Raw genomic sequence first — 15501 nt, forward strand, 5'->3', positions numbered from 1 at the left:
CTGCCACTTAAAACAAGAAATCAAAGTAGGCTAACCTGTGGCATTCCCCGTCCCGCAAGACTTGAAACAATTCACTCAAATGCCTAAGGAACAGTCTCATCTAAGCACAGCATCCATCGAAGACACTGACATTAGTATTTCTGTTAAAAATCTGACTGCTGTGAAGACATGTATTGTTCTTCATACGGCAGCTGACTCAGCTGTGCCTGGTACAGTAGCTTGTTTGTACAATCCTTAGTTTGGACAACCATATCCCAGGGAGAAAGCCCTCCCACAGAGATCAAAAACAAGACAGGGTCCAAAGAATAACCTCACAAGCAGCACGTCTGCACTCTTGTGTTACCAGCAGTTAATCTGAAACACACCCTTATCAGCACACATAGCAGTAGGGGAGGTGCTGCAAAATTAATAGTTTCCTGACACCATTATTAAACAAAGTTTTAAAGAGTCCTGGCCATGGAAACAGGAGGAGGAGTAGAGGAAATAAAGCGTTTTGCATGTCAAAAGTGCTTTCAAGTCAGTGCAATAATTCTTTAATCAGAAGTTCAGAAGAACATACACGAAAGAACAAAATTCCAAGAAACAGGATGTTAAACAGGAGCCTTGCACTTCGAGCCATGGCCATTCTGCCCCAGCGGCAAACCCCCTAAGGTGTAGGACCATTGCCACACATTCATAATGTGCGCTGAAACAGAGCTACTCATTAGGCAAATCTGTCTTCTCAGACTCCACAGAACAGCATTAAGGAGTCCATCTGCAGAGTTTTATTTAGAAACTTCATTTAATAATGTATTTATATTAAAACCATCTCAGACTTCTTTTAGAAAAGCATCCACATAAGAATGCAGCTGATGTTTCCTACCCAGGGCACTGCTGCTTCTGCCTTTCATCATGCCCAAAACATAACGTAAACACTAAAAATGTTTGCAGGGAAGGAATCCGAGACTGGAAAGTACACTTAAACACCTTCAACTGGAACAGCACATATTTTATCCTAATGTAGTCATGGCTTTTATTTGCTTCTGCACTCAAGAGCAATGGGCCCTTGTTCCAATAGAGTGTGAAGAAATTTTGATGTGATCTCACCCTTCTCTCCCGTTCATTAGTTTAAATGTAAGCTAACCACAAATACAGTGGGGATGTTTTGCATATCAGTAATTTATTTATTTTTTTAAATGAGATTTTGAAGCAATCCCAGGGTACGCAATGGCTTTACCTCTCCACACTGTTCTTAAACAGATGCTGGGAGAAGGCAGGTCAGAGGTATGTCTGGTGCACAATGTCCTATTCAATCAAGGACTCTTATCTAAGGACCTGCTGCTCTCAGAAAGATGCTGAAATAACGGAAGTTTTACTCTGTCAACCACAGCTACCACCTGGAAGGTACTGTGCACATTAGTAACCTCTTCTAAATCTGATGGTACCCTTAATCTTAGGTTCCTCAAGTACACCACCAAAAACAGAGGAGGACGCAGAGGAGGTTTTTATTTTTAAATACTTCGGCCATTAACTTCTATAATATATCCAACTTGGATTTTACTACGTTTCAAAGAAAACAGTAGTGCCTTCTCACAGAGAAGTGGAGACGTAAGTGTTCAATTTCCCTCTGCTGCAGAGGGCATCCTGACTCTTCCACTCATTTAAAAATAAAACCAAAACAAGTTCTCAAGCGTTGCCTTGGAAAAGCATGATCCCAAAAAGGAGAGCAGACATTTAGATTTGTTTCACTTACCAAAAAAGGAGCACAAACCCAAGTGAAGGTTGCCATTGCAGCAAGGTAAGCAGATTTTTTTAGGACTTTGAGTTCTTTCTGTCTGATCTCTAATACTTTCTCTCTGAAGGCTAATTCCCAAGCATAGAGTTTCAGAACTTTAATCCCATTGAGAATTTCATTCATCAGCTTAATTCTGTTGTCTTTGCTCTTCATTTGAGCCACCTAAAAACAACATTGCAAAAAATAATTAGCAGTGCATAATACTTGGCAGAGCCACAAAGTTCTGAGCTTTGTATTTTGCAATGCCAAATTTACCTCATTATCATCAAAAGCTTACTAGCTTCCCAAGCAGGAAATCTGAGATGCTATCTGAACAAACAAACATGCAGAATTAACAACATATTTTAAACCAATTAAAAGAATGCTTTGTGCAACTAAAAATTTGAACCAAGATCGAAACAGTTGTGACACTGGTTTAAGTGGGACTAACCCTGCATCAGGGAGCCCTGACTCTTGGGTTCCTCCTAGGTATAATATGCAATTAAAAAATAAGCCACTACGATCAAGCTTCAGTGATGTGCAGTTTGCATCTAACCTTAAATCAAATTTGGTTTTGCTTCATCTTCAGCACTATCAATGGCTTTCTGATGGTGCACTAAGGCAAAAAGCTTTCTATTCAGCCATAAGAAGGAAGTCCATTATGAAGATAGAAACTTCTGAAGAAAACATTTTAATGAGGGCAGTGCAAATCTGAAATGATGTTCTGACTCAGCACTAGGCAGAGCCAGTAGACTGCACTGGTACAGCTATCCCAGACAGCTGTTACCAGTGGCAGTGTGGCTGTGACAGGATAGATATCCCTCCTTCTCCCATGTAGGAACCAAATGCTGTGGTATATTTTGAGGAACATCTAGAGCTAAAAGGTTTCATTTAAATAAACCAGTCTCCTCTGACATTCAGCAGATTCAGTCAATAGTGAAGTCTGTACCAGACAGCACGTGGTGGGGCTGTTGGAAGTAGTTTTTGCAATAGAAAAGGTGAGAGTGAGTCTGTATTTACTTATGTGCACTCTCTGTAACAAACTGACCCCCTCTAAATAAAATCAACTAGGGATCAAGAACAGCCAACAACTAAGACTTCTCCCTCCTCATGCCTCCAGGGAAGAAACACCACCCCTCCACCCAAACCCCCCCAAAACAACCAAGAACAAATCACACACCCCCCACCCCAACACTGCAAGCATTATCCTGGAAATGTGAATATTTCACTCATTAAGGTTCATCAGGCAGACAGCAGTTTACGTTTGCACTTTAGTTCTTAGGCAGGAAGTTAAAAACTAAACTAATTCCAATCCAATCGTTGGGCATCTCACAAAGCTCGCTAACCAGCTACCTTGGTCTTAACTACTGCAAAATTTTTAGACTATTATGTACAGACACACTGTAAGGCTGAAAAATATGTAAGTTTTCTTATTCTGCATCACAACACCTCTGATCTTTCTTTCCCTTCTCTTTTTTTAAAGGATAGAGGAAGGGAAAAAAATTTAAAAGGACAAACCTCAGGAACAAGTCAAAGAAGAGAACATATTTCTTAAAAGCACTTGGTCACATATATAAAGGTTCTAACCTGATAGGTTTTTGTCTTCATAGCCATCACAGCGTTTATCGGAACCAGAAGGATCATGACAGCCACACCTGCCAGCACTGAAGGACCTAAATTCTGAAAAGCACGCACTTGTAAACATTTATTCAATCACATTTTTAAAAATCTTGGGTCAAACCACTGCATATGCTACAGAAAAGCATTCTGAAATAGCTTTTCAACCTCTTCTTCCCTTTTCAAGAACAGCTTGGGGGAAGGAGGACCAAGTAGGGGCTTGGTTTGATGCTTATGTGCTTTGATTTTTGAAACAAACATACATATATAGTCCCCATATAGAGAGGTATATATAGATACAGATCAATCAATCTATATACCTATCTATCTATACACATATACAGAGATCTTCTAATGTTTCCCAGGTTTTGTTGGTTGGTTTGTTCTTCTGAAGTAGACACTCATGCAGGGAGTGACCGAATTCTTCAGGAATTTCATTACCTTTCTGATCGACAGTGAGAATCACGAAGAGCCAGCCTGGTGACCATCTGGACCAGAAATAGCAAACACCTCCTACATTGACTCTCAAGAGTGCAGAACAAAGACCATTTTTCTTTAAATCAAGCAACAAGTGAGATACTATAGGTGCTGCAGTCCCCCAAAAGATAGTAGCTCCCATCTGCATCCTCCCCACATGCACTCAGATGTGCAAATTAAGAACCTCCTGGTTTCCTTCTTGACAGCAGTGACAAAAGCAGCTCTGAATGGCTTCAAAACAAACAGCATTTTCTCCACACTGTTGTAAACCCTCCAGTGGTTCGAACAACAAGCTGTCTGCAGTTGTCTGTAGTCAAGATCATTGGAAGCAGCATATTGCCGAAGTTAAAACAGGAAACAACACAACACTCACCTGCCACAGTAAGTACAGTGCTAGTATCACCTGGAAAGGTGCAGACCAAATCATGTTTATATAGGTAGCCAAGTCCATGAATCTCTGAGCATCCACAGACATGAGATTCACAATCTCACCCACAGTAGAAGTCTTCCTAGCAGAATTTGTGATAACAAGTGCCTAGGTGCAGATTAAAAATAAAAAAACAATTAAGGCAACATGAAGGAAGACTTCTTCATTTGCATTTTCTCCACAGAATTCAATTGCTTTACAGAGCTTCATCTTTAAAATGACAAGCAAGCCTTTTCCTGCTTCATATTCTGTTTACCCTGCACATCTTATAAAATGCAAGTTGCACAGTTTGAAGCAAGCAGCTGGGTTTAAACTAACAGAGAATTAAAGACAACAAGCAGTCTTTGGGGTCAGGGTTGGTTGGTGGTTTATTGCTGGGGGGGGTGTTGTTTGCTTGTTTTGTTTTTTAGTGTAAGAAGCAGAGTCTTCACTTTTTGTCACACATTTTTCCTCACACAGAGCAATCAGTCCACAGCTTTCTAAAATATTCCAGTTTGTTCCAAGATGAGGTGGCACTACTGCTAAGTCCCAAAGGAATCTATAAACATAGATGCATCTTGATTTCTGCAGAAACTGAAGCAGTTTCACACCCCTAGTCTAAATGAGACAAGGTTTCTTGTTTGGCAGTGGGAAGAAGGTGGTGCCTGAACTTTAACTAGTAAATTAGAAAACTGCTTTATCTTAAACACTTTTATTTATAAATTAGGTACTTTCTTCTATTAAGAGTTAGGAATCAGCCTACCAGAGTCTCTTAACTACTTTAATTATATTCAGACTTAAGCAATGCATTTGCACAGTCACCAAGAGTGTTTTATATTTATAGTGTATTTACATTTAAAGAAACACCTACCTTTTGATAAATTACACCAACAATAGCTGTTTTGAGCCTCATTCCAGTTACAAAGCAAATATGAAAATACTGGTGAAGAATCAGTGTCTGAAGACAGGCACAAACAAACAGCAGCCCTGTATAAAAGTAGCCTTGCCAGTTTGGGGCAGCTTTGTTATTTATGAAGTTGATTAGCAATCTGTAGAGAGAGGAATTAGTTCTTTTGATATATGCAAATCAAAATGAAATGTCAGGATTACAACCTTAGATTATTCAAAATATTATATGGGTCATGCAAGCACCCAAAGTACCAAACTTAGATAAAACAGTTAAGCAAACTTCTTAGAAACTGGAGATCATTTTATACTAGCACACATCACTCCTTCCTCCTAACAATGTACTACTTTGAAACATAAACTACCGCATACTTTACATGTACAGCGTTCTCTTGGAGCTACACTAAAAAGTCTCATATTGCCTCCAGCTAAAATACAATCACTTGCAGTTGTTTTACTACTTCTCAACTTAAAGCAATACAACTCCTCCTACCCCCTTAGCACTCTGTTGCTTCACATACTGTGACTTTTAGTCCCACAATCATTACAGGTTAGAATTAAATAAGCTTTTCTGCTGTTGTTGATTACGTTCCTGCATGGCCTTCCTAGTGTTGGAAAGGAACATAAAAAGTCAAACATTTAATGCATGAGGTTATAATTTGAAAACCAATGGAGCAAAATCATCTGTGTGCATGGTATCTAACTTGCAAGACAACTCTTCCCCTTTGAATCAGCCGAAGGCAAAGCAGCTTGATGAGTGAAATAGCAGTGCGTTTTAAATTCTGTCCACGTACTTTTAATACAATAATGAAGTATATAGGTCTTACTTCAGAATTTCTGGGCCTGCAAACATCAAGAGATCATGTGCAGCTTTAAACAGGAAGCTCATGAGAAAATATGGTCCAAAGGTTTTATATAACACCTTGAATAAAGATGCTTCAGAGCTCTTCTGAGATGGTTTTATAATCAATGCTTCAGCCTCTTCTGTCACATCACCATTTGAGTCGCTTGATTTTTGCTGCTTTTTAGATGAGTACAACATGTTTAATGGTTGCCTGAAATAAGAGAAGGTATATAATGTAGCCTTTATTCAAGCATAAAGCCAACTGGAAAAATTCAGAATATACAAATGAGATGTTTATGAGTTGTTTGTTGCCCTTCTTAATAGTTTAACTGGATTTTATTGTCAATCAAACATCTTTTTAATGATACAGTCATAGCTAAGTGAACCAGCCATTCAGAAAGGGTCGTCTTTGCAGGGATAGGTAACATTCCTGTTGAATCTCTCCTATAGGTCTGCCCTGAGGAATGAGGAATAAGGCCATAACCTGTGTTAAAGAGCAAGAAGCATTATTACTCTAGAACTCAGTATGCTGAACCTTCATCAAAATCAAGGCCTCAGTGTACCACCAGAGTTAAAAGATTGCAGTCAGATTTATACCAAGTCATCCCCAATGGACTGAACACATTCATTTCATCCATCTAGCTTATGCCAAACTACATACTTCCGAACTCTTGAGGACAAGCTGTATGTAAAAATACACTGTGTAAGCAAGCAAGCAATTCTTCTTGAATGAAAAGGTACTTCTATTCGCTGCAGTAAAGGATGATGAAAGTAGGATGGAAACCGCAAGCACGCAGTCTTTCTAATTTTAGTCATGTCGCTTAAGATGCCCAGGCTCCCTATATAGTCAAAGGAAAGAAATGAGCTTCTCACTTTTACACCCTGAACTGCCTTCCTGAGGCTTCACCAACTACAGAGGGAGCCCAAGCTCCTAAATTACGTGACTGAAGTTTGACTGTGTGAAAACATTCTCTCCCCATGGAAAAACCACACATCAAAAGTAACAACTTTTGGATCATGAATGACTAAGGGAAACTTAATGCAGCTCTTCATAAAGAAGACACACAATATCCTAGTTGGTTCCTGTTCTGTATGCAGTCAACACAGAGCTCCCACTTGGGCCTTACAAAAGCAGGCTTGATAACAGATGACAAACACCTGTAAGTAGAGGCTGAGTAGCTTGAGCTTTTGAACCTACACATCTTGGAAGAACTGCCAGTTAGGATAACCAAACTTACCTCTTGGTCTTTGCCCACTCTTTTGCCCAGTTTCTAGCCAAACCTGGCACAACCTCCTCCGATTTGTCCTCTTTATTTAATGACCACAAATCCTTGGCTTCCAAAGGTCTCCGATAACCCTGAATCATCAATCTGTATTAGAAAGAATCAGCACTATATATTTAAGAATACTAGAGAGATATGTGTGTGTGTGTATACACACACACATATATATATATGCAATAAGACAGTGGTCCTTTCATCCAGCCTCAAAACAGAGCCAGCTCTTCACAAAAATGCATACAAGAGTTAGCACCTGTAGCAACACAGGTCCAGACACTAAAACATACATCTTCCTGTCTTTACTGTGAGAATTAGACACCAAAACACCTAAGGATCCAGGATATGCCACTGAATTCAAATTTCAGGGAAAATAAAAGAAAGGATGAAGTGATCTCATTTGAAAATCAGCCAGGCAATTAATATTCCCATGCCTACCAAGTTTCAAAATCTTTATTAGCCTTTAATTTTACAAAGCAATTCCTTTCATCTAGCTTTCTGTTGGAACTCTGGCCAAGTACCAACCACAACTATACACCAGTATTATTTTATGTGTTTATGTGTTTCTGTGTTTTAACTCACTGGAACATGTGTTGTGATCAAATCATACAGCACAACTAAAGCTAATTAATGAAAAAAAAAAAAAAGAACCTAATGGACAAAAAGAGCTAACAGTTTTGAATGCCTTAGTTTCTAAATACAGCAGGTAATTTCTACCTTCTTGTATTTCCCAAAGAAATTTTTTTTAATTACATTCTTTCAGCAAACATACTAAATGTACACTGGCAAAATTTAAATTTACAAAGACCCTACAAAGGAAATGAAAAAGATTAATAAAATTTGGAAAAAAAAAATCCATTTACTCTATCTACAAAACAAGCAATCAAAACAAACAAAACTATTATTCCATGTTTATTGCTAATTTAACTCTGAAAGCAGCATCCTAAAATGCCATCTAACTTTAACTAGTGCTTTATGCATCATCTTGATCTTACCCAGTGATCCACCAGAATGTGATTCTGGAGAGGAAAGAAGCACTGAACTCTGGACATGGATTCTAAAGGAGAGAAAAAGAAATCAATCCACATACAAAGTGACTGATACAGGGCTGAAAGAAACAAACCAAGCAGAAAAGATGCTTTTGAAATTCCTTCTGTTTATAGTATTTTTTTCCACATTACTAAACTTGTCAGTTATGCTGTTGAGAGCTTGCTCAGAAAACACAACCACAACTTCAGGGCTGTCAGCAGACTAGACCACTGGGACACAGGAATAGCAGTACTCCGTATCAACAACGCAACAAATAGTTGAGGGATTTTCATAAGACAGTGCAGGCCAGACAATCTCTCAACATGTCATGATCAGTGCCTACCTATATCAATGCAAGGTATGCTACCGTATGAGAGCATAAATGTTAATTGCATAGAGTTAGTCATAAATGGAAGAATTCAGTTCTAGCAGTGCTGTAACTCCATCAAAACAGATGCACAAATGAAAAAAAAAAATTGTAAACTTTGTTTGTAAACAAAAGCATCCCAAAACAGCTTCTAAAAACCCTGCATTTCATTCATCAATAAGCATGGGAAACTTAAGTATCCAAAAAGGTATGCAGCTAGCTCGTGTTCTATATCCAGCGCAAAGGCTGGCTGTTTTAACTGCTCTTCAGGTTAACATCCTCTCCTAATCTGGTTGGATTAAAACATCAGAAAGGCAGGCTGGAAGAATTTCAAAGGCACTAAAGGTGATTTACTTCCAGAATTCCAGCGCAGATTTCTCTTTCCCCTTTCACTGCTCCAAACAGCATCTAAATAATGCTAAGACCAGCCACTCCTTTGGCACACAAACCACCAGGTTTTATCATAAACTATAATTGATGAGCAACTCGGGTATCTCCATCTACAAAAGTCACCAAACATCATTAGAGTACTGCAATTAAAACAGCCAGAGCCAAGTGTTTCTGAGATTTGCATTTTTCAACTCTTATTTGTGTAACCTAGCTTCTTCCACTAAGCTATACTGAATTGTGCTGTAATCAAGCTACACAAAAGAGACTCCTGCAGTTCCTCTTCTTCACATGACAAATTTTTTTGCAACTTTGTAGGGAACAATGAAGATTATGTACGAGACCAACGCTTTTTTGAAAGAGGGTAAGAGTTCCACATTTCCAAAGTATTTAAACACTTTCAACAAAATGATTGAAGACAACTCCAACACCGCTGCTTAATGAATAAATAAAAGTTTTTACACTCAGAGAAGTTTGGGGGTTTTTTTTTAAAAAAAAAAGGGGGGGGGGGCAGTACTTTCAGCCTTCAGCCATGCCAACATTCCTGACAGATTACTACTTCAGCAAATACAGGGAATACTTTCAACATCAACAAAGTTTCAAAGTATTCTGAACTTTACATAAAATGCAGCACTACTTTTTTCCTTTATACTTTTTTTTAATCTACTTGCAGGTGGAAAGTCTAAATTCACTAGACAATGTACTACCAAAAATTGTGCTTAATTTGCATAAAGCAAAAGTTTAAAACATTAAAACATATTAGACTACTATTAAAATAATACTACTTTTGATAAAATTAAATAGGTATCATACAAAGAACTATTAATCCTACTGACATTCATGCCAGATAGAATGGAGACAAGAAGTTGTAACAAGTCTGGACTTATGTGATGTAAACAAAGTGAAAACAAGAGACAAAACACATTGTTTGACTTCTATATACATCAGCATCTACACCTTAGAAATTTCACTTTCGTTTTTTGGCTTAAGTAAACATATAATGAGATTTTACTCAAGCCTTACAAACATTTCTGGTTTGGAAATGCTTGGCAGAAAGGAATAAAGCAGAATTTAAGACTGACTAACCTGACTTGCTTTGTTCTTTCCCCATCATAACATTCAACAAACATACCATTCATGAAAAAAGAAGGTGAAAATTTCAAGTCTGCCCTCTTTCCTAGAGACACTCCTAGAAATACTCAGAACACAAAAACAAACCATTGTGGTCTCAAAGCACCTTATGATTACCGTGACCACGATCAAAGCAGAAAAGAAGGGTTCCATAAATCTACGGTACCCTGTCAAATACGTTTCATCCCTGAATGAGATTAAAAGAACCCAAAGGTGAAGAGGATCCAAAGACTCAGCAGTATACTCTTCCGTGCAGGCATACACATGCAGACTGTCTGTCAGTGGTAACGCAGAGCACCACCGGCACACTGGATACCAACAGAGAACGTAACTGCAGAATTCGGTACGTGCAACTGGTTACAGATCTTTTCCACAGTTACAAAGGCAACAATTATTTCCCCCTCTCACACATTTCACACCTTCCTTCAGCAGTCAGTGTCACCTAATATTCATCAAACCAGAATTAAGCCTTAGAAAAAAAATACAAAACTGAGGTTTCTCAACTTGGGACATCCAAACTCCAGGCAGTGACAGGTGTCACTCCACTGTGACTCAGAAGGTCTAGCCTGGGGCTAAGCAAGCAGTATAATGATCCAGCATCCCTTGGGTCACTTAAGATCCATGCCATGTAGCTAGCACATATAATTAAGAACACATGTAAAAAAGACCATGTCTAGATAAAATTAAATTTCTACATCCAGACCACTCTCTAACATAAACTGCTCTGGCAACTGAGCTGGTTAAATTTTTGCTTGACATGAGACATAAATATGTAAATCAAATGCATCTATCCAGATTCATAAGTTTTCCAGGTGTAGATTCTTTCCCACCTTCAATAGGAAGGGAATACACACCCTTATGAGTTATTGCCTATTGAACGGTATCAGATGACTAGGAGGACAGCATTTCAAATCAGTATTTCACATTGATTGCCACAAGCACTATTGAATATAAATACATATGACTTAACCTTCAGGGATGCTATTCAGGAATGACTGAAACAGTATTTTGCTCTTTCTCTTAAATACAGCCCACTCTGTTTTGCATGTTAGGGCCTTCATCTTCCATGTCACCAACTAAAGAGCAGCAGCTCTACTGCAAACAAGTCAACAAGATTTGAATTATTTGGTATCTGGGAAACTGTGGCCCTATAACTTATTGTACAGAATATTGCACATATGATACTCAGCACTTAGTATAGACTGAACACTTACAGGGTCATTTACTGTTTCAGAAAACAAAGGTGGTCGTTCTGGAAAACAACACAGGATGAGCTGTACAAGTAACAGGGTGAAGTAGATGCAGAAGGTGACATAACGAAATGTATCCACTTCAGCACCCTACAAAGGAAGGTAATATTCCGATTAGAAGGCTTGAGGAATTTCTTTAAAACAACATGTTACTATTAAACATAAAACAGCTCCTTACTGTAAATTCTGCAAACTACAAAAATGTTACACTCCCTACCCGCATGCAAATGAAAGACAATGTCTATTTTGGTAAAGGGAAGGTAAAGACGGGAAGGAAGAGATGACAGACATCATTTATTTTTAATCATTCACTGCCATAAACACACAAGCATGAACTTCTTCTGTAGAGAAGTCCTCCTTAAGATATGGTTTGTACCAACACAGCATGCCCCAATTTGAAGGTAAGGTAGTCTTTACAGGAGAAAGGCATTTACGCACTGGGTGGTAAGGAGTTTTCAAAGCAAATTTGTTAATTAATATGCAAACAGAAAATACGAATTAGAGGAGCAGAATTTAGAGTTCAGTTTGTTGTCTTGTGCTCAAATTCCAGACATTTTTCCATTTTTTAGACTGGGACTGATACATAAAGCATAATCCACAGAAATCAAAGCACAGGAATGGATGGACACACACCCCCACCAGTAAAATCCCCACTCCCAATAGCTGAAGACAGAGGTTGGCTGAAAGTTCTCAGAATTCACAACATAGCTTAAAGGTTTCAAGAAAGAAAAGTGCTATGCCATTTTCAGGCAGCTCCACAATTAATCTGGTATTTGAAGTGGCCTTACTATGAAGCAGACTGACATAAAAATATTTCACTTGTACAGGTTCATTTTGTCTCACCAGATGAGACGACATTACCATCAAACCACATGTTTCAGGAAATCCACTGTATAATCAACAGGAAGATGACGTAAACTCCCAGAACAGTTTCATACCAAAGACTATACACTTTTATTGTACTCAAGCAAACACATCCCCTTTCTGGAACAGCTAGCAGAATTTTCTTGGCAACTGTTGCTACAGTTAAGATCACTATGAATTTCACTAGCATTTGAAAACAAGGGCCATTAAGTCTTGCTTGTTTTGCTTTTATAACCCAAGGAATGAAGGCACACTGAATGGATCATTAACTGACTGACTGGTATAATTAGCAAGCAACTACTCTATTACTGCAGCATTTGGGATTATTTTCAACTGAATGAGGCTAGCAATCGCTTACCGTGTTTAAGGCATGTATTATTTTGGATCTAAAAACCACTGTGGCACATGACAACGAGATGAGCCAGAAAATCGTCATTACACCTGAAGACTGGACTCCTTTTATTCTTTCATATTGTATTAAAAATGTGGCAAGCAACTGTGGACAAATAAGATAAAAATATATTCACAAGTTTTAAGTTTTACAACACATTCTGCACATATACAAGGGACTGTGTTAAAGTATGCTTATTTAACATTTCAAATCTAGTATCTCCCAAACATTCTAACACCCAGAGATTTTAAGTGTAATTCAAAAATACATTTAAATAGGCAAAGGGAATACCTATTACATAGAAGTAAAGCACCACATACACAAAAGCACTGTGAAAAGCAGACGCTCCTTCTTTCTTTACTTTTCTGGTTCTCTATCAGAAATAAACATGCAATTATAGTGACACTATATCCTTTCTAAGTATTTCCTGACTAATTCTTTTTAAAAGAAAAAGCTTTCTTTCCATACAAGCCACAATGCCAAACAACACTGACCAAGTATTACTCTATTTCTGTATTTTGTGTGTTTTCAAAGTCCTTTAGGAAGGTAGTACAACTTGGTGATCTCACTGGGCTGCTGCAACATGCATTTTCAATCAGCCTGACAAAAGCTTGACAAAATCGCATTATTAAATGACCACAAACTATTTAACAGCTCTTGTCTCTGTCAGTATGTTTCAGGGCTGTTGGGTTTTTTTGGTTGGTCTGTTTTGTTGTTGTTATTGCTGTTGGGGTTGTTATGTCCCATCCCTCCCCTTGAGTATCAATCTTTAATCACTATCATTCCAAGTCTGTGATAAACGTAAGGCAACTGACAATAAATTAATAGCAAGGCATTTTCCTTGAAATGCAGGCTGCAGAGATACTGGTGTGAAAGTAGACAATACCTGAGCATCTAGATAGAAAGAGTTAGCTGGGGACACCTATGCGCCTCATGAGGCATTTAAGACTTTGAACCATGCCATCAATTGTAAAGAATGTTACATACAAGAGAGTTTGTAATAAGATACTTAAAAATGCAATGTCTTCAACAGTCTTTTACCAAGTTCAGTGTGATTTGTATTATCTAGGTTTAATCAGTTCTCTCGACTCAATTCCTCCACCCCATGCTTGAGTCAAGCTACTAAACGAATGGTAGCTCAAGCCTACCAAAATAAGGCAAGACAACTAGCACTGGCTTGTGGGCTGACATGCAATGCACGGAGCACAGATGGGTTGGGGTTTTTCTTCTAATTTTTTTAATAAAAGAAAACAGACATTTCAAAGTCAGTATTTCACAGTTCAACTGCAGATTAAGTCTGTATGTAAAGACTGTAGCTCAAGGAATTACAACACTGTGAACAATACTAAGATGCATGTTATTGCCTAAGGCTCTGCATGAACAAAGGCCGTAACAAAAGAACTTACCATTGTTATACCCAATACTGTAGGCCTAACGAGAAAAAATGGAGCTCGAAAAATATTTTGACTTCTTTCCCAGAAAGAGTAGAAAAGGTCTGCCCAGCAGACTATCCACAGTATCAAGCCCAAAGCCTGCAATACAAAAGTGTATTTCATACATCAGTTCACACAGATCAGGCAGCACAACATGTACATGAACACTAGATGCTATGTGTTAGTAGAGGAGGAGTCATAATCATCTCATAAAAGAGCCATCTCATGTGGGCAATTCTACAATATGCACAAAAGAAGAGTAATTTGGCTTTACCTATTGGATCTCCACTAGAAGAAAAAAGTTCACTAATTTTTAGTACCTTAGAATTCAGTGTATTATGAAGCAGAAAGCTGGTGAATCTCACTCCTGAGTAACAGATTGCAGAGACAAAAACTCTACAATGCACAGTGCTATTATAGGCCTTCTTAAAACTTTTAACTTATTCTACAGGGGGGCGTGGGGGGAAATTAAGAAAACATTAAGTACCTATTTCACAATAGAAGTGGAATAGAACTGTAGCAGCTCCAGAAATCTATGTTAAGAAGCTGACAGGATAATAAATTCCTTTTATTATTGAAATAAAGGCCTCAAGATTGAGTTGCCTTAAAAGTCTTCTCTAACTGCTCTTACAAAGGATTTGCATGCTTTTTTGCTGTATCAGAGTAAATTTCAGAAAGTAAATTTCAGAAAGCCTACTGATAAAAGGGCAACAGAAACACATAAGGCTTGGAAATCAAACACAAGTAGAACAAGTAAGTTACAGCTGAAGTGTGCACGCAGGCCAAGACTGATGCTCAAAAAAACCAGTATGCTAAAACATAGCTGAAAATAGATTCAAACTTCCAGATAAGCTTAGTGAGTTCTGATTTTAAAAAGTCACGTACTGTTTTGGCTTTGTTGAGGTTTGACATTTGTATGTATCCCCTGTCATGACAACGAAGGTACAGGAAGTACACGGGGAAGCAGACCCACAGGTAAATGCAAGGAATCCAGACCAGGACTGTGTTCTGAAAGCACTGGGTGAAGTCTGGATTGTCTGTGTACCATGTCAGATTCCAATCCTGGGGAGAGAAAATGGATCAAGTTAAAGAAAAAGCAAACACACAACTTCAGTATTTAAAAACCGAAATAGCCACTATCTACATTATTGTGTATCTCTTCTTGTGTGTTTATTTATACTTGTATTAAACTGGCTCCATTCCGTGATGTACCTAATTTTATTGCACTTTTTGTAGCTCAGAAGTTTTAAACCTTCACAAGATGACATTAGTGTCACTTTTGTTGGTTATACACAGCCACCATAACACATAACTCGCTCAAATGTAATACTAGGATCTTTACTAGTATAAATCAAGGATTTTCACATTA

General features: G+C 38.2%; 1 protein-coding gene across 1 annotated transcript in view; it reads right to left on the minus strand.

Annotated features, from left to right (window-relative positions):
- LOC104157591 (multidrug resistance-associated protein 1) overlaps positions 1-15194 on the minus strand; it is a gene marked incomplete at its 5' end in the record, with an annotated part of 21804 nt that extends 6610 nt beyond the window's left edge. The window contains 11 exons of the mRNA XM_009694993.1: positions 1733-1936; positions 3341-3433; positions 4221-4382; positions 5125-5302; positions 5987-6214; positions 7242-7373; positions 8276-8337; positions 11409-11534; positions 12667-12804; positions 14106-14231; positions 15018-15194. Coding sequence (XP_009693295.1) covers positions 1733-1936; positions 3341-3433; positions 4221-4382; positions 5125-5302; positions 5987-6214; positions 7242-7373; positions 8276-8337; positions 11409-11534; positions 12667-12804; positions 14106-14231; positions 15018-15194 — 1626 coding nt within the window. The remainder of the gene's footprint in view (positions 1-1732; positions 1937-3340; positions 3434-4220; positions 4383-5124; positions 5303-5986; positions 6215-7241; positions 7374-8275; positions 8338-11408; positions 11535-12666; positions 12805-14105; positions 14232-15017) is intronic.
- Positions 15195-15501: the final 307 nt, after the last annotated feature.

Source organism: Cariama cristata, unplaced genomic scaffold, assembly GCF_000690535.1.
Source record: "Cariama cristata isolate BGI_N322 unplaced genomic scaffold, ASM69053v1 scaffold2372, whole genome shotgun sequence".
NCBI classification, from domain to species: Eukaryota; Metazoa; Chordata; class Aves; order Cariamiformes; family Cariamidae; genus Cariama; species Cariama cristata.